We start from the raw sequence: 27,683 nt of genomic DNA on the forward strand, positions 1-27,683 counted from the left end.
CTGGTGCATGAGATTTGAAAGCTGTTATCACTGTGACCTGTTACAGGAGGTAAGGTCTTCTGTAGCTGTTAACTTATATGCAGAGAATGAACTTGTTATAGTTCCAGGACCTATTAGAAGCATGGTTAGGGAAGTCATTGTGATCTTCCAGTCCTTTGAGGAGGTTTCTAATTTCAAAATGAATAGTAATAAATCACAGGTGCTTTGTGTCCATTTACTAACCCTCCCCCCAGCTAGTAGGTTGATGTCTCTGAAGGTGTAGATGACTGAATACATCAAGTACTTTAGAATGGGTACTGATCTGACACATAAACAGGTAACTGCTAGGAAACAAGTGTCCCTGGGGAAACTCTTTGAAATGTTGAAACATGCTTTAGTGAGTCCCATAATGCTGATACTAAATGACCCTAAAAACCAACTTGCATATACTAAGCCCATTTCTGAGAATGTTCCTTTACTCTGCGGTGTGGCAATCTCAGAGTTTGTATATGTAAGTTTGGTGGCAGTAGGGGGGTTCAGGGGAGGACTGTCCCCTATAAAAAGGAAGTTTACAGAAGAAGAGTGATGTTCAGTATTCATTCGTCTTCCATTTTATTTCTGCATGTTATGTCATTTGAATAGGGAGCCATCTCTGGAGAGAGAGAGAGAGACAGAGAGTGAGAGACATAGACAGAGTGAGAGACAGAGTGAGAGAGAGATAGAGAGAGACATTATTGATGGCTGCAACATTGGTAACTAATGAATCATCATTTAACCATGCTCAATATGGCGCTTATGCTTAAACTATTATATCCTGTATTAACATCCATTTCTCACTCTTCAAAGTTAGAAATCAGCAAATGGTGCCAGACCATATAGTGTTTCTGCTGGTTTTCTTTACAGCCTATGGTGTAGCTGGAAATCATAGCTTCATAGGTTGTTACTATGCTAACAACCACTAGGACCCTTACAAGCTTAGCCAATGCACCCCGACTCATATTTGGATCCTGAAAATCACAGATGTTTATACAAGGTGGGTATGTTAGTAGGGAGACAATAAAGAGATTTGTAGGGGGTTTGGTAGCTAGGATTATAATTTTCATATTGACAGCCTCTGTTTATAAGGGACCTGGTGGTCATACCAGGGGTAAATTTACGATTTCACATCCTTGTCAAGGTTAACATTTGAATAGGAGCAGGGATGTACTCAGTTTTACATGGATGGGAAGCATATACCATAGTGCGTGCATCCTTTGGGACATGTCTGTCTCACTAGTACATTCTATTTATGTCACAAGTGAAGTTCAGATCCCTGGATCTAGTGTTTCTGAACCTATTTGTTTTGTGCATGTGCAACGGATCCATCAGGACAGAGTCTGAGGAAGCCCTGTAAGCCAGGCAAAGATCCTCTCTCAGCAGTCTGTAGGAGACTGAATACAGAGACAGAGCCTTTAGGTGACCATTGCAGGACAGGGTATTCATGCCCTGAATTCTCCTGGTATAACACATTTGTGGGCATTCCAACAGTTGCATGTGTCTGATTAGGTACATGCCAAAGGGGGAATTGTGCTCAATGGTAGGTCTTATAAGGGCTAGATAGAGTGGTACTATAGCTTCCTTTGACCTGGATGCCATACCCTTACTCATAAGCTGGGCAACATAGAATGATTTTCATACTGTTTTAGCCATGTACTGATCAAAGACCAGATTGTTGTCTACATATGTTCACAGATCCCTTACTACTGGGTTGACACTTAGGGGTGTTTTATTAATGGAGTAATTAACCTGAAGTACAGTCTCGCAAAGGACAGTATAATGCATTTTTAGGAATTGAGTTTTAGGCCATGGCTTTGGCACCAGTCATTAGTCTGTGTCAAACCCTCTTTGGTGTCTTTAGGGGAATCTAGAATAACTCTAGAATTACAGTCATCTGTAACTTGGTGAGCCAGAGGCCTTGATATTAGCCTTGACTTCCAAGAAGTTGTTGCCAAACACCAGCGAACCCAACACAGAGACCTTGGGTACTCTGCTGGTGACTTCTTTCTTGAAGGAAGTGGTCCTATGGTTTCTGACTACTTGGGTCCTGTCTGTGAGCCAGATGGCAATCCAGCAAGTTATGCAGGGATGCATGCCTAGCTCAGAGATCTTGTCAACATGTCCTGAGTGGGGTACTGAATTGAAAGCCTCGGCCAGGTTAAAATATGTAGTATGTAGTATTTTGCCCTTTGCTTTGGTGACCCTCTCAAAGAAGTGTGCCAGGTTAAGTAGGCACAGCATTCCCTTAACAAAGCCACATTGGGATGGGACCAGTGCCTATAGGTTGGCAATGCTCTTGTTTATCATTTCCATAATAATTTGTTCCATGCCTTTACATATTAGCCTTGTAAGACTGATACATCTGTAGTTCCCTGGATCGATTTATGGTCTGCCCTTGTGGAGGAGAATCACTGTTGCGGTCCTCCATTCACTTGGAACCCACCTGTTTCAAAGTTGTAGTTGAAGACTGCCTCAAGTGGTCCTGATAGGTCATATTTTAGACTGTTCGGCAGGCAACTGGGCATGTTGTTGGGACCCATATAGGTGATGTTCTTGGCTTTAGCTAGTGCTATCAGCACCTGGTCCCTGCTAGTAGTTGAGGGAAGAATGTTGGAAGGGATTTTACCTGGAGGAGCTGGAAGAAGTTGGGGGTGAAGTTTGATCTCAATCTATCACTCAGTAGATTTGCTGTCACCTTGATCGATGAAGTTGGTACTATTCACCACCAGTTCAGTACAATGCTGTGTGTTACCTTTAAGGTGCTGTACATAGCTGTAGAAGGACTTGTGATTGTCCTTAGCCTGTGAGGCTATCCTGACCTTGTAGCTGGCCATGTTCAGCTTAATTAGACCTCTTAGTTTCTTGTTTAGTTGTATAAGACCACACTCGTCTTTAAGGGAGTTGCTCCTCCTGATTTTGGCCAAGTTTTTTTATTATATACCCTATTTAGGTAATGATTCTACCAATGGAGATTGTTTTAAGTGTTTGTTTTTGTTTTATTTCTGGTAAGTACTGCAGCTTCTATGCAGCCATTCATGTGTTTGTATAGTGAGCCTGTGAATAATTCTGCATAGGTAGCTGTGGTCTCGAGGTTGGAGAAGTCTTGAATTTTGACAAACTGTCACTTAATATGATGTAGTTTGGCTTTGAACAGTTCCTAACTTTACTGGTTTAGTTGAACATTCTGGGTTGATTCTTTACTTCAAATGAGACAGCTTTGTGATCTGACCTCATTAGTGAGGCTGTGACATGGGGGTGGGGAGGGGGGCAGTGCAATGCTTTCCCATGTTGGTGAGTACCAGTAAGTTTGATCTTCTCAGTTAAAGTGTGTGCTATCTGTTCCAAGGTGTTTGCGTTACTAAAATCCCAGAAGATTTGTGCTTGGAAGTTTGAGGCAGTGAAATTTTTCCCAGTCTATAGAGAGGTGATTAAAGTCATTCATGAACAGGGTATTTGGTAGGATAGTGATTGCCTCTAGTAGGTTTAGGTAAGAGTCATGAGACTCTAAGGGCACAGATGGTGAACTGTAGCTTGCCACGATATGGTGAGTAACCTTATCTATGGTGACTTGGATTTGGAAGTGCTCCATGGTATCATTCTGCTTAATGAACCTGGGGGTATTTTTGCTGCTATTGTAGATCAAGGCATCTCCACCATTGGCCCTAGCCTGTGCTGTAGCTGGTCTAAATGTGCAGAAAGCATTTTAATCTTGTACTGGTGGAGTACATTCTACGGCTTTAAACCAAGTCTTGGTCATGGCACATATCTACGTTATCCAGAGTGAAGAGGCTTGAAGGGTGTGGAGTTTTTTTTGTTTATGCAATATGCTCCTAACATTCAGCACTAATGCCTTAAGATTGCTTGTGGACTTTTTCACTATATTAATAGTTTTTGGCAATGCCTAAAAAAGTTTCTAAGTTGGTGGATAAAGTTTAAGCCAATATCTGAATGCCTACTGAGAACAGGTACAGCCCACCCTTGACAAAGCAATGGGGTCTATTTTCCATGTCCTGCCATGCTGACAGATATTGAATCTCTCTGGAATGACACCAGAAACTAAGCCACTTATTAAAATCAATCATTTTATGTTCGTACTGTGGCTTCATCCCTGGTGACGGTAGAATGCTGCTCAATACAAGACATATACATGCTTGAGATACATATTCAGAGAGAGCAACAATGTCATTGTGAATTACATCTCAGGTCATTTACACCCGCATGGACTATGATAAAATCACATTTGTACCTGGGGTACAGTGACTTGAGCGTATGTGTAAAATTACAGACCCTGGCTCCAGATAGGCAACTAACCTTTATCTTCTCCCTTGTCTAAACTGGTGAGTGGGGCATCTATGTGTAACACAATGCATTGACTAATTGCAAGAGTAAAAGTTTATGCTTGCCTTACGGTCCTTGCTCTTGGGGAACTATTGGGTGTAGGCTTATATGAGCTGTTTGGTGCTTCTTTTGGTATGTGCTTTAGTGATTGCAGAAGAGCAGTGTTGCAATTAGATGGCTTCAGAGTTCTTTGAGATTTGGGAATGTTTCTTTTAAGAGCCTCAGCATAAGCCAGTCTGTGTGTGTTGAGCGGTATGTGTGATGGACATAGTGTGGGTATTCTGGACAACCTCGTTTTATGTGAGAGCTTTGCCTCCAATGAAGTTGTGTATTTATACCTCTCACATACTATGTTATTTTCTTTAATGGTTAACCTCTTGTCTGAGTACATGAGACTATTGCTAGATTGCCTTAGGATGCCCAAATCTACCAAGTTGGCCACAGAGATATTAGGAAATTGCATATCCATGTTGTCTGGTCCTGTAATAGGGTGAGCTGCTTAGGATTAAGGATTGGATTTTAATAGGGCTCTCCTAGCGTAGATTCTGGGGTTAAAGGCAAGAAGTTCTTTAGTGATAGGAAATGGTAGAGCTATTCTATACACAAACTAGTTTCTGGGCTGAAGGGCAAGATGCTGTAAAAGTAAAGTAGGAAGAGGAATTCTATTTTTAATTATGGGTTTCATCTTTTGTTTGATAAGCCCCATATTTTTCATACTGAAAGAATGAGTTTTAGAGACAAAACACACACACACACACACACACACACACACACACACACACACACACACGCGCGCACACACATGTATATATATATATATATATATATATATATATATATATATATATAAATATTAATGGGTCTACTTTGTTTCATTGAAAGCCCATTTCACTGAATTTCAATTCACCCTGACCAAATCGCTGAAAGGCGGAAAGCACAAATTATTGAAAACTCATTTCACCGAATCTCATTTCACTGAAGTGAAATACTGGCACTGTGTAGAGCATTGTAAGGCAAGTAAAAGGTATATGCCCTTTTCCCCACTGTAGTGCAATCCTGGAGTTAGTATATATAATTATGAGGGGTGTGGGGGGGCACAGCCCTCCACATTGGGTGGTGTGAGGGGTGTAGCCCCCCTCTTAGTTTAGGTATATATTGTCTTTTGAAAAAAGTTAGTCATTGGTATTGTAAGTATGCATGTCCATGCTTTAAAATGTATTGGTTTGAAGCTTTCAGTGAAATATAATATAAAACCAAACTAGATGGGGGGCTACACCCCCCACACCCCCCAATGTGGGGGCTGCGCCCCTCCCCTAACGATATATACTAACTCAAGGATCGTACTACAGTGTGAAAAAGGGCATATACCTTTTACTTACCTTACAGTACTCTACACAGTGCCAGTACTTCACTTCAGTGAAATGAGATTTGGTGACGTTGAGCATCTGGAAAGTAAAGCAAAGAAAAATCTTGTTCAAAGGAGTGTTTGTACAAGGTGATGTAGATGTACATACACTAACAGATAACATGACTAAAAGTCTGTTTGAGCTTACTAAACAAGTCTGGGATACACATGAGTTTATGGTTCAAATGGCATATAAACTACAATTGGTAAAATATTTCTTTACTAAATATGAATTATACTGGGTTGAAAACATCCAGATTCTCAATATAAAGATGATGGAGACAGAGCTAGTGCATGTACCTGTTGTAATGTCTATAAATTCAATGGTGAGTTAAAATACTATGTTTAAATCAGAGGCATCCAAGCAAAATGATGCCTTTCAGTGGGATGAAGATAGGACACAAGAGATTATGAGTTTTATAAAGGCTGTGATTGTGCTATAAAAGAGAGAGAGAGAGAGAGAGAGAGAGAGAGAGAGAGAGAGAGAGAGAGAGAGAGAATAGTCTACAGTTAAAATAAATGAAGACTTTTTTATTTAAAGCCTTGTACAGAGTGTAAAAATGAAAGGTATTCTGGGTTGGAGGCCAGGGGTCCTGAAGGAAGATAGCCTGAAGTAGGGCCAGAGAAACAGGCAAGCAGGGCCTAGACAGTACAAATGAAACTGAGAAGATCTGTGAGCTATTGAACTTCAATGGCATATTTAAGTGCTATTAATTACGTTTCAGAATTGTTACCTGAAAGCATTTCAAAGAGTTGTAAAATTTGTATATTGTGACATGTTTGTTTCAATAAAGTCACGGTTTAATTTATAAACACAGGCCTTTGTCTGACCTGTGAAAGGCAAGCATTTGTAATACATGGTGGAAAATGCATGCTCTTTCAGTGAAATTCTGTAATGTCTTGTGGAGAGATACTACTGTATATGTGTGTGTGTGCTTCTATGTGTTTGTGTGTGTGTATATGTTTGCGTGTGTGTGTTCTATGTTAGAGGTAAACACAAATTATGTAGGCTGCACATTTTGCATGTTTTTTCCATTGGTTAAATTGTCTCTTGAGTGATACTTAATACTCAGTGAAATTATGGGCCTTTGTCTTTGTCTGAAAAGAATTCAAGCTACATAAACTAAAGCCCTGCTGGCAGTTCCCTGCTGTGTTTTCCTAGCCACTCTCCCCTTTGTTGATCTGCTTTTTAAACCTGGTGATTGTAAGCTGCCCACCCCTACTGTAAATTGAGCTTAATAAGCTCCTCCCTTTCTACACTGCTGTTGATATTTCGAATTATTTATTTACCTTTCCTTATGCTTATACTGAAAAAGTTAATTCTGCCTTCCATTGTCTGTTCTAGTTGATCTGACTTCATTATCTAGCTAGCTGTTGGATAAAGTAGTGTATTTTTATGGTCTATATCACAACGTCGAAGATGCATTATTTCGAATGCATCTTCACCGTACCTATAAAAACAAAAACTGAAAACAGTGAAACTACATATGAGTGATTTCTTTCCCTGGGAAAGAAATTGCTTGTCCAAAAATAAATAAAAAAAAAAATATATAAATATATATATATATATATATATATATATATATATATATATATATATATATATCACTACACACAAAACAAAGTGGGGGGCTTCACCCCCACCCCCTAACTAAATATACCAACTCCAAAATCGCACTACAGTTTAACTACCGGAGGCAGGCAAGCGATTTATTTCCCAGGGAAAGAAATCACTCATATGCCCCTTTGCTGTTTTCAGTTTTCGTTATTTTAAATTCGGCGAAGACACATTCTAAATTATACATCTTTGACAATCTAATAGGAAGCCCATTTTTACACTCTAACAAACACTTGTTTTTACATCAAAAGGGGTTGGTGGATTTTCCATCTAGTTCCCTGGGAGGTAGCCTGGTTTATTTAGCTTGGGGAAACACCTGATATTTCTAAATGTAGTTTTATTAGCTGGAGGGCTTATTAATCAGCTTATCTTGCTTTTTAGTGCCTTTATAAATTCTATACTATTGTGTGGCTCTTGGATCATTTATTGAAAGCAAAGTACTTTTATGGAATAATCACACTTTTACAAGCTGTTTAAAGTACACTGCTGCATCTATATCTTTAAGTTTGTTTGTGGTATTGTTTAAGTTTTGTTTTTGGTAGCATTTCACTCTGGACACTCCTTTACTGTACTTTTACATTAGGAGGACTGGGATTATTCATCTAGTGGCAGTAGGTGTTTACCTGGTCTATCTTAGTTGGAAAATACCCCAAAGGGCTCTAAGCATTTTTTTGCACTTGTATGCAATTGATTTGCACTGTTCTGATACCTAGACAGCATAGACTAGATTCAGACCTGCTGAATCTAGCCTGTTATTGACACACTTGAGCACTAAACCGGCCATCTTACATTAAGAAGGGCTCCCCTGCACCCTTGTGGCAGAATAGGGTGGATCCAGCCTTGTCTGAGCTAGGCCTTTCTGGAGGAAGGTTCATTGTGTGCTTTCCTATTGGTAGATTAGCTTAAAAGTGTTTAATTTTGCCTGTATTTAAGCCTCACATTTGCTTGGGTTTGTGCTTACTTAACTGGAGCTGCTCTACGTTTGGTGTCCTTTGCCAGAGATCTAGAGTGTTTCTGCTTTAACTCAAGGAAAAAAACAAGAAAATAAGCACATTTTGTGATTCTTCCACACTTTTTGAACTGTATTTTATCGAATTGCTGCATCATTTCTGTTTTTTTTTACTGTTTTACTGTTTGTGACTGCTTCATTCTCTGCACTTGATTTTCACTGCTCTGATTGTCATCTTTAAGAACAGCTTTGTTTCTTGAGATAAACTCAGGTATGATTTTGGTGTTTATACTATGCCTTTGGTCTAATCTTGGTATCTTGTTATGAGGTTTTGATGTTCTGATGTCATCTCCTTGGTTTCAAGCATGTGATTTATTGCTTATAGGCAGAACTCATTCCCAGCTGCACTAATTCCTGCCTGCCTTGATGTGCAACATCCCTTGAGTTATGAAATTATTTTGTTGTCTGAATAGTAGAAGCCTAGTTGTTTAGTCTTTACTGGGTGGCTATGGTGGTGCAGCAGTTAGACTTGTCATCTCACAACAAGAGGTTTTCTGATTAGATTCTCAGCTGGGGTCCCTTCTGTGTGTAGTCTGCGTTTCCTCCCTGTGGTCACGTGGGTTTCCTCCGGGTGCTCCGGTTTCCGCCACATCCCAAAGACATGCTGCAAGTGGATTGGGCACTCTAAATTAGCCCTAGGGGTGTGTGTGTGTGCATGTGTGTGCCTTCTGTGGAAGTTGGGCACTGGGCTGGCAACTCAACATCATAAAATTCCACTGCCCATTGTTCTGCAGACTGTTGTTCCGCTGTGGTGACCCCTAACCAGGAAAAGCCAAAGGAAGAAGTTGTTTAGTTTTTACTGTTGAACTGTACCTTAATTTTGCACAAATATCACAGTACGTGTACAAACACACACACACACACACACACACACACACACACACACACACACACACACACACACACACACACACACACACAGATGCACATACACACACAAACACACACATATGCACAGACACAGATATGCACAAACACACATGCACAGAAACACATACACACACAGATACATAAGCGCATGCACACACACACACACACACACACACACACACACACACACACACACACACAAACAAAAACAGCAGTAACAACAACACTGCAGCATTACTTACTCTGTGATCACAACAAACTTTTTGATTGATGTCCTGAAGTTTCCTGTTGTATCCATGCTGTCCTTTTGATAATTACATAAGAGTTTTAGGATTCATATGGTATCAGCACTATTTTACTGTTCAGTTATGCCACAGTCAGCAATATATATTTACATAAAATTCAAAACAAAACATGCACACTTTTTTCTAAAACTCATACTTACATTCTGGTATTGTCCCAAGGCTTTCTCATGCCAAGGCCGGATTAATAAAAAGGCTGATGGAGCTGCAGCACCAGGCTCACATGTCTGAAATAGGTCCTGCATCCTCAGCTCTCCATTTAGTTTGAAATCCTGTGCTATTGTCACATGCCCATAAGCCAATTCTGCCTCCTGTCCACTAATTTATTTCAACTAAGAAACCAAAAAAGATTATGTAAATTTAATTAATAGTTTACCCTCTCCAACTGAATGTTTCAGTTGCCATGATATCATGAATCATTTCTACCTCTACATTTAGCTTTTTATTCTAATAAATAAGCAGCACTATGTTAGTGGTTTACAATTTAATTTATGTGACAAGTTTTAAAAAGTCTTAAATGTACAAAAACTGAGTGAAGAACAAAAACGAGGCTCACAAAGCAGGAAAATATCAACAAATATAGACAAAAAGTCTCTGTTTTCTTCAGACAGATGGGTTAAAACCCTGCTAAAACTAAGAAAAAGTATTAAAGTTGAGAATATGATTTTACAGTAAATGGCACTGTTGCTCTATTTTTCATTGCAATAATATACAAATTGTAAACATTTGTTCTAAATCCAAAACCAAACAACATGATGTACAAAAGTATTTGTGCACACATAGTAAATGCTTATCTCCAGCTTAGGCAGTGATATTGCAGTCCGTTTGCTAACCTAAACTTGGTAAATATTTAATTTCAGCAGTCAATCTATTTCACATTTTGTTGGGTTTTTATGTGCTGTTTACCACTGCACATTTGCTTTCCAATAATAGAAAACAGCCTTTGCAGTCAACAATGACATTAAAAGTCAGTTTAGCTTATTAAACTTGTAATATTAATATATTTCACATCTTTAGCAGTCAGCACAATCCTAAAATAATTATTTCCTGACAAAACTATCCTAAAGTAACAAACGGTCAAAGTGATGTTGAGGAATATACATTCTCTTAATTCATATTACACCAGAAAAAATTTTTGTACAAATATCACATAACAACAACAATATTCAAATAGGTCTTAATCTTGAATAAAATTCATAATGAATTAGATACTTTTCCTGGCATAAATATATTAAAGCTGACAAAGATCAAGTCAAACTACACCACATTGTCATACAAAAAATGTACAAAACATCAGCCTAAAACTAGATATAATATAATACTGGTCTTCTGTCAAACACTTATACAGAGTATAAAACAACAGTGTCTTGGAGTATTGAAGCATAAGGGGAGAATGGTACCGCAGAGCAGCTGATTCAAGTCACTTCAGTCACTGAAGTCGAGTGATTCTGGAAAACAAAACAAGAGGGCACAAACAATGTTTTAGTAGTAGTAATAACAATCTTTTGTAAGTATCAAATGTTGACATGCAGAAGTATAACATTATTAATGATGTGTTAGCATTTAATGTCTGCGACTGTGTTGTGGGCTATATTGGGTTGCATTTAAAAAATATGGACTAACATTTTTTGTGGCATGATTATTGCATTCACTTTTAAGGACCATTTACCAGTACATGCTCATTAAATATGGGAAGAAGTAAATACTGTCCCTGGGATTCATTAACAATCATGTAGGCTTTGCACAAAGCCTACACAATTTAAGCACATTAGCGGGATGAGCAGCAGCTCTCATTATATATGCATACTTCTCATCCTGCTTTCATGTTTACAGTACTTTTCACGGCCAGCCGCAGTGTCCGTGGCCATGAAAAGGGACAGGGAAGTACAAGTACACAATGTAATCAAAACAGCTTGCCTGTAAGAAAACCTATTGTGTGAAAATGCACTGAACGCGTATATGAAGAAAGGGCAAGTCGATTATAAAAATTAAAATGTAGGGGATGTTAAATGGGGAGAATATACAAGGAATACAATGGTAATATTTCAGACATAAGTAACAGGGGAGGGTACAGGGAGAAAATGCACTCAGTTAATGCAGTCAAATATGCTTATGCCACAAAGAAACATTTTAGACATAAATGCTTCCATATTGATGTAATAATAATTAATCCTGTTCACAATTCTTGACCCATGCACATACCTAAAACCAGACATGCTTGTGACACCCCTGCACTATCCCAGTAATCAAGGAGCCTCAATCCTCACCACTAACACCATTGAGGGACATGCACATTGGGAAGATGACAATTATTCACACAATAAAGTACAATTTCCCTTTAGAGCACACAGAGATCACAGTCAGTCTGGAGATGGTTTCTCTCTCTCTCTCCAGATCCCCAATAAGACTCCCTATTGGCACAGTTACAGGGTTAAGATCTCAGCTGAGTGCTCAAGCTAAAACCTCCAGCACCCACTCTGTCCAAACAGTGCTTCGTGTCCCTGCCCAAGTGGCTCACACAAACACACACACACACACACACACACACACACACACACACACACACACACACACACACACACACACACACACACACACACACTTTGAGATTTGATTTCTATACAAACACACAGACACTCCTGGGGAAGGTTAGCACAGATTCACTAGCTATGCCCTATTCTGCCCAGACTATAAGGTAGAAATCCCTGCCACCAACCACTGCTTACCAGCTACTATAAGGCCCTTACAAAGGGTGACCAATTCTACTGTGTAATGTTACTATTATCCAAATGGTAAGTGTGTCCAATACTAATGCTATTTAGGAGTGGCCTATATAGTGTCACCAAATACATATGCAAGTGCTGTAAGAGCTTAACTATCTTTAAACAAACCAGCCACAATTAAAATGTTTAAATATATTTAATAATAATAATAATAATAATAATAATAATAATAATAATAATAATAATAATAAAAGCTCAAGACAATACTCAGTAACTCAACACAGTGACAACAGAGTTCAGAAACACAGGAAATATTTTAAAACAACATTGCAGGACAGTCTTACATAAATACAGAAACATCTAAACTAATCTTGCTATATTCCTATCTATCTCTAAGAGAAATCACTGTAATCTAGTACTTACTATTAGCAAGGCAGAAGTGCTGGTGAGAGGATGTTTCCAGATCAGATCCAAAACAAGATACAAAATGCACAAACTTTCTCTGAGAGGTAGGTCTTAAATTAATAATACACATTACTGCTGGGTTAGCTGGATGACATCACTATGTGACACCTCTGTGTCAAAAATATTTATCTCTTAGATGTTCTGCCTGGAACTGGAAGTCGTAAAACAGTTAAATACTTTACCTTTGAAACATGTAATTATTTCTGTTTCCAGACAATAGAAAGGATCCTCTAGCTGCAGACATCTTGTCTCCTAGCTGAAACTGAGAGATACCACAGTCGTAAACAATTTCAACTTATTTTCTTAGGGTTTTGCAAGTTAACTCTGTATGTTCCAGTTGCTTGCTATCAAAACATACTTTTGCATAGACGTATAGTTCATATACATTTCTGTTCTTTTCCAGTAGGGTACACTGTGGTTACATTCTTGAAGCTCAGCACATAACATATAGTTTTCTTACATTTGGAAGACAAGAATACAAACCATATTACTATTCACAAATAACACAGAATTATTTACAAAATTCCAGCTAGTTGGGCTGGCACCCTTCACAATTCTCCCCCCATGAGAACTCAAGCTATTTTTTCAAGTGACCCTTGAGAAACATTGCTTGAGAGGGTTGAGCCTATCTGGGAATACCTTTCCCCATTCCCTGTCTTGAATGCGGTGCTGCACTGTCATATCATATGCTTGCAACCCTAGGCTCCACCTTAGTAACTTGGCATTTTGCTGGCTGGCTCGATGTAGCCATGTTAAGAAACTGTGGTCTGTGACTACGGTGAATTTCCTTCCATACAGATGAGGCTGAAGTTTCTGCAGTGCCCACACTATGGCTAGACATTCCTTTTCTACAGCTGCATATAATTCCTCCCTTGGTTGGAGCCTACAACTGAGATAAACCACTGGGTGCTCTTCTCCCTCTAAAGAAATCTGGCAAAGTACAGCTCCCACCCCATGGTTTGAAGCATCCACCTGCACAACAAATTATTTGCTGTAATCTGGACTGGCTAAAACAAGGGGTCCTCCCAAAGCTCCTTTAAGCTTCTGGAATGCCTACTCACATGCTGGGGTCCACACTACCTTATCTAGCCTGTTTTTCATTGTCAGGTTTGTGAGGGGAGCAGCTATGGTACTATAATTGGGGACATACTTTCTGTAGAACCCTTCTGTCCCTAAGAATGCCCTCACCTGCTTTTTGGTAACAGGTGCAGGCCATGCCTGAATGGCTTCTACTCTAGTAGCTTCTGGCCTGAACTTACCACTTCCTACTCTATGTCCTAGGTAGGAGACCTCTGCCATACCCACCTGACATTTGCTGGGCTAAATGGTCAACCATGCTCTCTGTAGTCTGCCCAGCACCTCCCTGACATGCTGAAGGTGCTCTTGCTAGGAATGGCTGTAGATGGCAATATCATCTAGGTAAGCAAGGGCAAAAACTCCTGCTCCTGCTAGGATATGCTGTACCAGTCTCTGGAAAGTTGCTGGAGCATTTTTTCATCCTAAAGGGCATCTTTGTGAACTCATACAAGCCAAAAGGAGTCACAAAGGCTGATCTCTCTCTAGCACTGAGAGTCAAGGGCACCTGCCAGTAACCCTTGGTGAGATCAGTTGTGGTAAGATACTTAGCCCCACCCAGCTTCTCTAGGGCTTTATCTGTCCTAGGCATGGGGTAAGCATCTGACTCTGTGTGACTATTTAATTTCCTGTAGTCCACACAGAATCTGCTGCTGCCATCCTTTTTTGGTACTGGCACCACTGAGGAGGCCCAGGAACTGCTGGACTACTGAATTACCCCTAGTTCCAACATTCCTGTATCTCCTCCCTCAGAGTCTGTTTGACTCTCTCAGGCACCCTATAAGGGGCTTGCTTAATAAGCCTTTGGGTTCCTGTATCCATATGGTGCTGCACCAGGTGGGTGCACCTTGGTTTCCCAGTGAACATGTCCCCAAACTCCTGTAACACTGCTCGGATTTCTCAAACCTGGGAAGGGGATAGCTGCTGGGACATTGCTACCTTTTACACCAAGGTGTCAGTCATAGTCTCACTGAGAAGATCATTCACCAGATCTCCCTCACACTCTTTCTGCAATCCACTACAAATACTCAGCACAAGGGCCTTCCTATCATGGTAAGGTTCCATCATGTTAACATGGTACAATTGTGCTCCTGCCTCCTACCTACCAATTCTACAATGTAGTTAACATCACTTACCTTTTTTCCTACCTTGTAGGGTCCCTCCCAAGCTGATTGCAGCTTGTTGTGTCTGACAGGAATGAGAACCATTACCTGCTGCCCCACAGCATACTCTGTAGCTCGAGTATTCTTGTCATACCAGACCTTTTTCTGCTGTTGGGCTTCTGCCAGGTTCTCCTGGGTCAAGCCCATGAGTTCCCAGAACCTTGTCCTGAGATGTAGGACATATGCCACAAAAGACTCCTCATGGGATTCACAATCACCCTCCCACTCATCTAAAATTAAATCTAGAGGCCCCCTCACCCTTTGCCCATACAACAACTCAAAGGGTAAAAAAACTGTGGATTCCTGGGGCACCTCTCTGTAAGAAAACAACAGATGAGGCAAATATTTGTCTCGGTCCCTCTTAAACTGGTCTGCAAATGCCTGTAGCATGGTCTTGAGTGTAGAGTTTAGCCTCTCAATAAGACCATTAGTCTGGGGATGGTAGGGGTGGTCTTTAGGTGCTTCACCCCACAGTACTTCCACAGACAAGTCAGCATGTCTGACATGAAATTGGCACCTCTGTCAGTCAGTATTTTCAGTATTTCTTTTGGGAAACCTACCCTGCTGAAAATCTCTAACAAAGCATTTTCCAACTTTTCTGCCTCAGTGGAGGACAGAGCCACTGCCTCAGGATATCTGGCAGCATAATCTACTACCACTAGGTTATAGTTTTTCCCTGTGGAACTTGGGGTACTCAGAGGCCCCACAATATCCATAGCTATCCTCTGAAATGGCTCCTCACCCACAGGCAAAGGCATCAAAAGAGCTTTTGCCTTGTCTCCTGCCTTGTCTACCTTTTGGCACTGCTCACAGGTCATGCAGTACCCTGTTATATCGCTGGAAATCGCAGGCCAATAAAAGTTATGTGTATTATGTTGCTTTGTACATTTTATGCCCATATGATCTGCATAAGGAATATCATGGGCTATGGCTAGAAGTGCCAGATGGCAGGCTCTGAGCACTACCAACTGCTGTATTCTCTCACCCTCTAGTCCTTCCTCAGGGGTCCACTCTATATACAGTAATCCTTTGTTCTAGTATACAGATTCCCCCTTCCCTTGAGAATCAGGTGCCTTACTAGCTACCTCTCTCAGGCATTACAATGTAGGGTCTAAAAGCTGAGCCTGTCTCAGCTCTCTTTTTGTAACCCTTCCCAGCTCCACTTCCACAGGAAGTCTGGTATCCTCTGACAGCAGTGCCTCACTGTCAGCCTGGGTACTACTACTCACCTTTGCCCTTGCACTCACTCTGTCCAAGGGAACATCAGTACCAACAAGCAGCTGTGTCTCACCTTCAGTCTCACTGCTACAGGGTAGCTCCTTCCCTGAAGTAACCACCTCACCAGTCCTGGCTGCAAGTGTTTGGTCTGTCTGGGTCTCCCCCAGGCTACCAGACCCACATGCTTGCCTCAAAGCCTGACTGTGTGTAACTGCATCAACACATGGTATTGCATTATTAAAATCATTCCCTATCAGGACATCTGCAGGTTGGTAGTTTGCTACCCTTGTTATCTCAAGACAACCTACTATTGGCATTTTGTCATTCCTATGTACTGGCTCTCCCACCTTTTATTCCCCACCTTGCCTTCATGGACATCTATATGCTACATGGCCCCACTGGTTGTATTTAAAACATTTAACCCTAGGTCCTGGATGTGTACCTGGACTAGTGGCTTCCCCTGTTACTGGCAGATTCTGTTGCGGTAGTCTGGGCTGCCCACCCTGGGTTCCCTTAGACCCATGAGCAGCACTGAGTGTCCCTTTCCTGTGCAGTGATGCCCTGCTTGCTAGGTATAGGTCTCCCTTCTTCTTCAACACATCTACAGTAAGGCATTGTTTATCAGCTAACCAGATTCTCATGCCTTCAGGCAAAGTGCTAAAGGCTTGTTCCCTCACCAAAAGGTCTGCCAGCCCTTTAAAAGCGGTGACCTGACACCCACTCGCCCACCTATGAAAATAGGTGCTAAGTTCAGCAAGATATCACACACACGTTTATCTGCCTTATGTCTATGTTCAGGAAACTTTTTCCTTTAAGCTTCAGGTGTTAACATAAAACATTCTAGCAAAGAGTTTTTCACAACATTATAATTTAAGCAGTCATTATCAGACAGTTTAGAAAGAACAGTTACAGCTTTACCATGCAGTAAGGGGGTCAGGAACCATACCCAGAGCCCTTGGTCAACATCATACTGTTTACATACCCTCTCAAACATATGAAGGAAACTATCAAAATCATCCCCCTCTGTAAATTGTGGAAGAAATTTACTGACCTTTGTTCCTTCTAGGATTCAGTTACTCCCTTCCCCATTACCTCTATGACTCTAGCGAAGAGTCAGCATCTCTTTTTCTTGTTGCCTCTGGCTCTCCTTCTCAGCTTCCAGGTGTAGCAGTTTCTCATTTCTCTCAGTCTCTAGATGCCTCAGTCTCTCTGCTGCCTCTATTTCTAAATGCTTGGCCTCTACCTCAAGTCTCTTTACCTCCAGATGAATTTTTAAGTCCTCTGTGGAAAGGCTGAGCTGTCCATTCTCTGAGAGTTGTACATACCCCACGGCCAGTCTTATTGTCCTCCTGGTTGCTATTCTCTGATGCAGCTGTGATTAAAACTGCAATCATGTTTGCTTTAGTCATGGTGGTGTGCACCAATCCTTTAGCCTGGCACATCTCAGCCAACTGGCTCCTTGTCAGCTTGCCATACTGCTCTTCTGGCATGCTTGCCTGCACTCCCTGACTAACTAAGCTAACAAACGAAATACAACAGTAGTGATATGAACTATGAATGTTCACTGCATGGCTGATTTAGAGTACAAAAACCTTCAGTGACCACTGTACACAAGCTACAGGAATTCAATATCCACACCACTACAAGCCAATTAATATGTGATGTGGCTATCTCACCACTAGCAACCAATTAAGATGTGATGAGGGTATCCCACCACTGCCAAACAATTAATATGTGATGTGGCTATCCCACCACTGCCAAACAATTAATATGTGATGCCCCTGCACTGGCCCAGTAATCAAGGATCCTCAATCCTTACCACTAATACCAGTGAGGGACGTGCACATTGGGAGGATGACAAGTACACATACTATAAAGTACAATTTCCCTTAAGAGGACAAAGAGATCACAGGCAGTCTGGGACTGGTTTGTCCCTCTCTCTCCAGATCCCCAGTAAGACTCCCCACTGGCACAGCTATAGGGTTAAGATCTCAGCTGAGTGGTCAAGCAAAAACCTCCAGCACCCTCTCTGTCCAACCAGTGCTTTGTGTCCCTGCCCAAGTAGCTGACACACATACACACACACACACACACACACACACACACACACACACACACACACACACACACACACACACACACACACACACACACTTTGAGATTTGATTTATATACAAACACACATAAACTCCTGGGGAAGGTTAGCACAGATTCACTAGCTATGCCCTATTCTGCCCAGACTATAAGGTAGAAATCCCTGCCACCAACCACTGCTTACCAGCTACTATAAGGCCCTTCCCAAAGGGTGACCAATTCTACTCTGTAATGTTACTATTATCCAAATGGTAAGTGTGTCCAAGACTAATGCTTTTTAGGAGTGGCCTATACAGTATCACCAAATACATGTGCAAGTACTGTAAGAGCTTAAATATCTCTAAACAAACCACCCTCAATTAAAATGTTTACATATATTTAATAATAATAATAATAATAATAATAATAATAATAATAGCACAAGACAATACTCAGTAACTCAACACAGTGACAACAGAGTTCAGAAACACAGGAAATATTTTAAAGCATTTCAGGACAGTCTCACATAAATACAGAAAACATCTAAACTAACCTTGCTATATTCCTATCTATCTCTAAGAGAAATCACTGTAATCTAGTACTTACTATTAGCAAGGCAGAAGTGCTGGTGAGGGGATGTTTCTAGATCCAAGACAAGATACAAAATGCACAGACTTTCTCTGAGAAATAGTTCTTAAATTAATAGTACAGATTACTGCTGGGTTAGCTGGATGACATCACTACGTGACACATCTGTGCCAAAAATACTTATCTCTTAGACATTTTGCCTGGAACTGGAAGTCGCAAAACACCTAAATACTTTACATTTGAGACCTGTAATTACTTCTGTTTCCAGACAATAGAAATAATCCTCTAGCTGTAGACATCTTGTCTCCTAGCAGAAACGGAGAAATACCACAGTCATACACAATTTTAACTTATTTCTTTGAGTTTTGCAAGTTAACTCTGTATGTTCCAGCTTCTTACTATCAAAACATACATTTGCATAGGCATACAGTTCATATACATTTATGTTATTTTCCAGTAGGGTACACTGTGTTTACATTCTTGAAGCTCAGCACATAACATATAGTTTTCTTACATTTGTAAGACAAGCATACAAACCATATTACTATTCACGAATAACAGAATTATTTATAAAATTCCAGCTAGCTGGGCTGGCAGCCTTCACAATGCTAACAAAGGATGTGAGAGGGATGCAATGCAACATTGTAATGAAGGGATGCAAATTTTATATTAATGTTGATGACATACTGAGTTGAAATAACCTTTAGCAAGCACAGTGGAAACATTAGGGGTTATTTACATAGACTGCATTTATTGAATATGACACATACATACAGGGAAGATATGGTGATAACTGACAGTATTGCTGTAAACTCCACTTCATCATGTTTAAACATGAAGAAATGAGCCCTACAGTTGTTGTGCCATGCACATCAGGAAGGAACATGTTTTGTCATTTGTTGTCATTTGGAAACCATAGACAGAATGTATATTACCTTGAAACATGTATTATACAACCATACAACCATGTGTTGTATATTTATGTACATATTAAACAGTAATATAACAGCACTCCAAATACACAAGTGACAACTGACCACAGAGATATGATGACATTTCAGTTGATGAAGTTCTCCTTTCATAAATGGAGTGCAGCTATTATTTATTTTATTTTAACATTTGTTAACCATGTATTTTCAGCTGACCAATAGTCCATCTTCAGTGGAGGCTGGGGGGGACCCCATACAAAAACATAATTACAATAAGAAATCGTTACAAACAGTAGTTAACAGAATATATGGGAATATTATAAATATGTAGAGTGCAGATTAATAGGTTAAATAAAACACATAGAAATAATTAGAACAAAAAGTACACCAAGAAGTGGAAGTTGGGAATAAGAAGTAAAAGGTAGTAGTAGGGAATTATAAAATAAGCATAAAGAAAGAGAAATTAGTTATAGAGAAGTTTAAGTCTGAAGGAAGGGAAAAAGCAGACAAAGTAGAGTAGATAAGATGAGTAGAGTAATAAGAAGTGGTTAGTAGACAAACAATAGCAGCTGAAAGTTATGATAGGTTTTGGCATGAGCAGATCCATTTTTGTAGATTTTCTTTTAAAACGTTTTTGAAGATAGGAGTATGGGGAATATTTCTAATGCTCAACAGGAGTTTGTTTCAGGCTGGAGCAACTAAATAGCTATTTTAGTGATGTCCTGTTACATTTTAGGCTTGTGGATAGCTAAGAGAAACTGATCAGAGCTCTGTAAAGAGTGTGAGGGGGTGTAAAGGGATATAAGGGAAGAGAGTGCTAGGCAGAAGGAAGGTTTATTAAGAAGGGAGTGAATCAGAGAAAATTGAGAGAGTAAGAGTACTGGGGCTGATGAGAGTAGTAGGGTTGATTAGCAGTGAACCTAGCAATTTTATTACAGGTTAGTTCAAGCTTGGCCTTACGGGAGAATTGTAGGCTGGTTAAGATTGGGGAGGCATAGAAAAGGGAGAGAAGGAGGTAGGCATGAGCAAGGGAAAGTCTAGAATCATTAGTGAGGTATTTTTTACTCCTGTAAAGTAGTCCAAGTTTTTGATGTGTATTCTTGATAGAATTTAAAACATGCAGCTCAAATTTAAGTTGGTCATCTATGATTGCACCCAGTAACTTAGTGTGAGTTTCAACATTTATGACAGTGTTGTTAAGTGATGAAATAGTAAATGATGTTTTACAATGGAAAAGAGATTTAGGAAGAAATAAGAGAAGTTTGGGGGGTTTTTTTGTATTGAGTAGGAGTTGATTGTTGGAGAGCCAATTTTCAACAGAGTGAAAGGAGTTTTGAGTAATTTAGTGGAGATCCAAGATACTGTCAAAGGTTGAGATGATAGTGGAATCATCGGCATATTGTATGAGATTGGAGAGGGAGCAGGAGGTATGAAGACTGTTGGTGAAAATGTTCTAATGTAGTGGTCCAAGGATGGATCCCTGGGGCACACCCATAATGACAGGGAGAAAGGAGAAGAAGGAAGAGAGCTATTTGACAAATTGTTGCCTATTAGAGAGGTGGCTAGAAAACCAACACAGGGTAGGGTTAGAGATATTGAGATCAGACAGCTTGGAAAGAAGCAGGTGATGGGAGACAGTGTCAAAAGCATTGGAGAGGTCAAGGAAAAGACTGGAGACAAGTCTGTTATTGTCTCTGGCTTGGGCAATTGTTTGGGTGAAAGAAGTTAGAGCAAATGCAGAGCTATGGTTGGGGTCAGAATCCATGTTGAGTAGATGAGAGTAGATTATCATGCAGGAGGTAGTCCCATAGTTGCTTATGGATACACTCTTGTAGCAGTTTTGAGAGGGGGGATAGAATAGCTATGGGATGGAAGTTACTTAGGTCAATGGATTGCCCTCCCTTTTGGATGGCGATAATATAGAATAGTTTCCAGATAGAGGGGACAGACGATTCTTGGATAGAGTGGTTAATTAGGATAGAGATAAGGTATGCTATAGAGCAAGCAGCAATTTTTAGGAAAAGGGGGGAGTAAGTTGTCAGCTGAAGGACAGCATGGTTTTAGTTTGCTGAAAAGAGATTTAATGTACATGGTAGGGATAGGTTTCAGTGAAAAGGTATTAGTTTGTGATGATGGGGAGGGGATTGTGGGGAATTAGTGGTGTTATTGATATGTATTCATTTAGTGATAAAGTCAATGAAGCAGGAGTTAAGAATTTGGCAGTTTTCCTGGGACTATTGTCAGGACAGGGATTAGGAAAAGTAAGGGTATCAGGGTGGAGAACAGTGGTCCAGAATTCTTTGGGATTTCTCTGGTGGCTTGATAAGGGTTTTTGATAGAAGTTGCTCAGAAATTACTTGCTTTTTAGTGCAGTTACAGAGATGTTTGTAGTTTTGAAGATGAGTCTGGGTTTTGAATTTTAGCCAACATTTCTAGGCCTTGTCTCTTTTCAGCATTAGAGAGTGACTAGCCTTGGATAGCCAAGGTGCAGAATTGGATTTTATTCTAATTTTCCTAGGGGGAGCTAGGGAGCTAAGTGTTTCAAGGAATATGGTGTTGCATTTAAGTACAGCTTCATTCAGGGGTAGGTGGTGCAGGAAAGACCAGTTAATGGAGGAGAGTATATTATTGAATATGTCTGGGTTAAAGTTAGAGAGGGAGTAATGATATTTGTACTTGTGCAATTTACAGTGTTGTAAGGTATATCTTTGGGTGCAGATGGGAGAGTGGTTGTTCAAGGAATCAGGTGTTAATTTGGGGTTCTGATAAAGGTTTGGGTTAGAGATTAGGATCCAGTCCAGGGTAGTGCCAGAGTTAGAAAGTTTACTATGAGTTGGGGTTGTGATGCATTGAGTGAAGCCTTGATGATCAATGGAAGAGTTTGGGGAGTTTAGTGTGATGGATTGCCAGTCAATGTTAACATTACCTAGGATTACAGCCTCATTATTTATGTTGTGTGTAAACTAGGAAAGTACTTGTTCAAGTAAAGGAATATTATTTCCTGGTGGAATATTGATTAATTGTTATTAAATGATTATAAAGGGTATGCTCACAATAAATTAAAGCAAACACTGCCATAACAGTATGTAAACAGCAGAAAATCACACAGGAAAGTGTCCAAACACACTTTATGATTTTACATCATGCCATAAAGTTAGAAATGTTATGTAAATAGTCATGAGTTATAAATCTCTACAATGTGAAGAAATGAATGACAGTAATACATAAATGTTTGGATGAAGACATGCAATACAGAGCATTACTATTTGGAAATTAAGTTAAGCCTGTGAACAATCAATGACATATTCAAACATTTTTGTCTTGCCAGACTCAAAAACTCATGCTAGGACAGACATCAGAAAGCTGTGTGTCAACTTCTGATGCCATACAAATAGGCATGCTGTGTGTCATGATGGACACACCTGAAGGGCATACAGCATTTTCTTGTTATTATGTGTATGGATCCCCTACCTTGGAGAGTGATACCTTAAAAATGTTGCTCTCTGACTATGTCAGAAATGCTTTATTTGCCTAAGACACTTCTGTGTGACACACCCACCCAACAGGCAGATGTTACCAGATTCAACCCCCTGCCTGTCATACAGCATACTCTACAGAACTGTGTATTGACCTCATCTGCCACAGGAGCTTGCCGCAAATAACTGAAATTAATGTCTGAATTAAGTAAGGATATTTGATGATAATTTGTGCATACTATTATGGCAGAATAATGACAAGGAGGTGACTGCTAATGTTCACACAACTCAAAGCAGTGTAATATCAGTATTTCTTGGTCTAGGAAGCTGTTCCTGTTGTTCTGTACATTGATCACATTATCCAAGAATTGAACCACATTCTGTGTGGATATGCTATACAAGCCATTACTGAAGGCATGTGCCACAGGAGCACCGACACCATGATATTCCCACAACAACTGTTCACTGTCAGGAAGTTACAAAATGAGTTTATATTTTTTTCTTCAAAGTAAAAACTAAGAATAATAACTCCAATAATAACTCCATGCAGCATTGTGTAATGTCTGTATGCTTGCATAGTATTGCCCTGTGCTAGAAATGAACAGCAACCTAAGCCCACCAACTAATGATATGTGTATGAATCACATGCAATACAATGGAAGTCTTAACACAGCTCTGAGTCTCCACCTTTGTGAAGTCATTACATCATATGGCTGTGTTGCAAATAGTTTGAATGAGACAGAAGAGATAGGGTGTACACATTATAATAGTTGTGGATGTCATTCATGTATAACAACACACAATGCTCACAGTCACTCAGTGTGGGTGTTGAACACCTGACTATGTGACAACAGAAGCTATATGATACTGTGAAGAATGAATAAGCTTCAGTGCAGGTCTTGCTAAAATTGGGGGATATTTGGGTATTTGAAACTGTGACATGATGTTATTACTGCAAGTGATATGTGTGCCTGTAATTTCTTTAGATGGACACTATATGTCTATTTCTCACAAATTTGCCTGCTGCTAGATACCCTAAATGCAGTTGTCACTGTAATGGGAGAAGGGAAATTATGTACAATGTGTGGATAATCACGGATTTGAACACATGCCTTACTAAGACAGCAGCATACAGAACATTGTCTCATTTCCTCATGACACAGGAAAAGTCTTAGTAGTTCTCTTAGGAAAGCAACATTTTATCCAATAAAGCATTTTTGTGTAAGAAATGAGCAGATATTCTTCTAAATGGAATCCCCATCTATATATGTACACAGCAGAAAGCTGGGTGGCAACATTGTTACCTATATGCACATTCACAGTCAAACTGACACAAGTAATTCTAAGGAGTAATGGCTGAATTTGAACTAACTAAAATCTTGAGGTACACAACACTGACTGAATCACATGTGTCACATTAGATGTTGGCTTACAATTATGACACTGCGTATTTGATTGGATAACATCAGCATTGTTTAATAATAAGACGGAGGTAATTGAAGAGCACAATAACAATACACAGCTACACATCTTATATGCATTAGAAGACTTATCTATACAGCATGACAGACAAACACACACTCACCATAGTCAATCACTGCAAGATTAAAACCTCCTACATATTTAGTTATGTAGTCTAGAGAACACAGTATCAACAGCCAGCACCACAGGACAAGTCATACTACCAATAGCTGTTCTTCATTTTTGAAAACATAATGTAACTATTGTACTTGCAAAAAGTATTGTTGTGTAAGAACTTACCATAACCTTAGATGTCTTTCTCTTCTATATGGTACTGTATTCATGACTCAGGGAGTTTGCCTCTGGTGAACTCTCGCATGTCCGGCTGTTATACAAAAATTAAATACTACCGCTAGGGTGCGCGTGATATCCCACGCCTCTCTCTCAGATGTTGGTTGTAAATGGACGTCAGGTATAAAGAGGATGTCAGCATGCCCCTCTTCAGAACTGAATTCCACTGGAATCAGTGATTATGGAGTGGTTACTCCAGGAAACTGGAAACAGGCAAGTATGAAGGGGAGGGCTGGGTGGGAAACTATATTGCAACATATAGAAGAGAAGGACATTTAAGGTTATGGTAAATTCTTACACAATACTATGTCCTTCTATTCATATGCTTCTGTATTCATGACATCAGGGTGAGTGCAAAAGCTCTTGTCCTAATGAAGAGATGGCGGACCAGAAGCAGTTTCCACAAACCCATGGAGGATGGCTCTGGGAAATCCTGCCCTGGCTTTAGAGATCATATCCAGTTTGTAGTGTCTGGTGAATGTGTGAAATGAGGACCATGTAGCTGCCTCTAGGATTACAGCTGTGTCCAATCCTTTAAAGAAAGCCCCTGAGGAGGCACTGCCCTGGTTGAGTGTGCCCTAACTGGAGCTGGGAGTGACTTACCATGGTTGGTGTAGCAAAAGGAAATGTTTTTTGATATCCAAGAGGATATAGTTTGCTGGGAAACAGGTTGACCCATGTCTCTAGGGTGATAGGAGATGAAGAGCCTGTCAGATTTTTGGAAGGATTTGGTTTTGGCCAAATAAAATTCGAGCTGTCTGTGCACATCTGGAGAGTGAAGTATCCACCAGGTTCAACAGACAGGATTTCCCTTTAACAAAACCAAATGGGGTCATGTCAAGTGTTTGAAGGTCTCTTATATCATTGTTGATAAGTTCCATGATGATTCTGTCCATGACCTTGCAGATAAGGCTGGTTAGGCTAATGGGTCTATAGTTCCCAGGGTTGGTGGATGCACCTTCCTTGAACAAGGGGGTGAAGGCAGCTGTTTTCCATTCAGCAGGGACAAAACCAGTGCTTAGGCTGTGGCTGAAAAGAGCACCCAATGGTGTTGCTAACTCCAACTTTAAACCACTCAGAATGCAGTCTGGAAAGTTATGAGGTCCTATATAGTCTGGAGATACTAGGTGGAGAGTAGGTGGTAGGACTATTCTGGGGTATATGTGGCAGGGACAGAGGAGAAAAGTTTTCACTGAGCCTGTCCACTAGCAGGTTGGCTATTTCATCTAATTCAGTATATGTGGTACCATTCACTACCAGTTCAGTGCAAATCTGGGCTTTTCCTTTAAGGTTTCTGATGTAGCTAAAGAATGCCTTATGGTTATCCTTAGCTAAGGCTGTTAATCTAGATTCATAGTTAACTCCACAGGACTTTACAAAATGTCTTATTTGGTTGTTCAAGCTGAGAAAGGTGTGCTTCCAGTTCTGAGATAGTTCCTTCTTGCTCTTAGACAACAATTTCTTCCTCTTATTATATAAAATGTTTATGGTGAATGTTCACAAGGCAGGCTTTTTTTCTTGAGGATCTTGCTTTGGTCCTATCAGTAATAGCTGAGTCAATAGTGTATATCCCAGTATAGGTGTCCTTGCTGTTAGTGGAGACAGAGCTTTGAAGCTATTCATGCCTTCTTGTAAGAGGCTGTAGTTGGCTGAAATATATTTTTATCTCTTTCTCTCTCTTGTTTTCACAGGACGGAAGAATAGCTATAGGTAAATGGATTTTACTTATCCAGCTTGAGTACAACCATCCAGTCATAGTTAATGCCTCCAAGAAAACTTAATCCCACTGCAAATAACTGCCAATATCTAAACTACCATGGCAAGGCTAGCCACCCTGTGGTGTAAACCCTGGCTCTAGATGATTGTTGAAGTGACACCTTAACCCCATGTGCAAAAACAGGGAAAAAAAGTCTTGAGTGACTGCATTTACGAAAGGATAACCTCAGTAGTGTGTTGCAGAGAATATGTTTGCTGTAAAAGTGGGATGGGGAGTCTTCTCCCATGTAAAAATCTTCACTTGAATAGAAGTAGATACAGCATATCTGTTCAGGAACCTATACATACCTGGCATTGAAGTCACACACACAATTTCGCCATTGTGGGCATTGAACGTTGTACCTATCTATTTACACAGATAAGAGAACAAAACATTAGCTGCAAGCACCACAGCAGAAGTCGACTTTTATCAGAGAGAGACTGCACTTATAAAAGGATGACCTCAGCAGTGTGTTTGTGGTAAATGTGGGATAAGGGATGAGAAGTCCTCTCCCACGTTAAATTTTTCCTCTGATTGGAAGTAGATACAACATGTCTCTTCAGAAAGCTATATATACCTACAGTTGAACCACACACAAAGAATTGAACCTCCTAGCTAGAGAACACAGTATGTGCTGTAAGTGCCACACAAGAAGTCTGACTTTTAAGGGGAGATAATGCACATTTAATAGGATGACTTCATGATTGTGTTGCACAGATGTCTGTGTTAAAAGTGGGATAAAGTGCAGAGGGAGTTGTGTCCAAATTTAAAGTTTTCTCCTGAATGGAAGTGTACACAGCACATGTATTGTTGAGGCTTTGCTTTACTTACCTGTTACTTGAACTACAC

The 27,683-nt window shown here is 40.1% G+C and overlaps 1 protein-coding gene across 2 annotated transcripts in view; it reads right to left on the reverse strand.

Moving 5' to 3' along the window:
- Positions 1–10,026: 10,026 nt before the first annotated feature.
- Positions 10,027–27,683, reverse strand: part of PLPPR1 (phospholipid phosphatase related 1) — a 2,199,975-nt gene continuing 2,182,318 nt past the window's right edge. For both annotated transcript variants that reach the window (XM_044068258.1, XR_006364450.1), the window contains one exon: positions 10,027–11,005. In XM_044068258.1, the coding sequence (XP_043924193.1) occupies positions 10,973–11,005 (33 nt within the window). In that variant the 3' untranslated portion in view covers positions 10,027–10,972. The remainder of the gene's footprint in view (positions 11,006–27,683) is intronic.

This window comes from Protopterus annectens, chromosome 4.part0, assembly GCF_019279795.1.
Source record: "Protopterus annectens isolate FY-2018-M chromosome 4.part0, PAN1.0, whole genome shotgun sequence".
Taxonomy (NCBI): Eukaryota; Metazoa; Chordata; order Ceratodontiformes; family Protopteridae; genus Protopterus; species Protopterus annectens.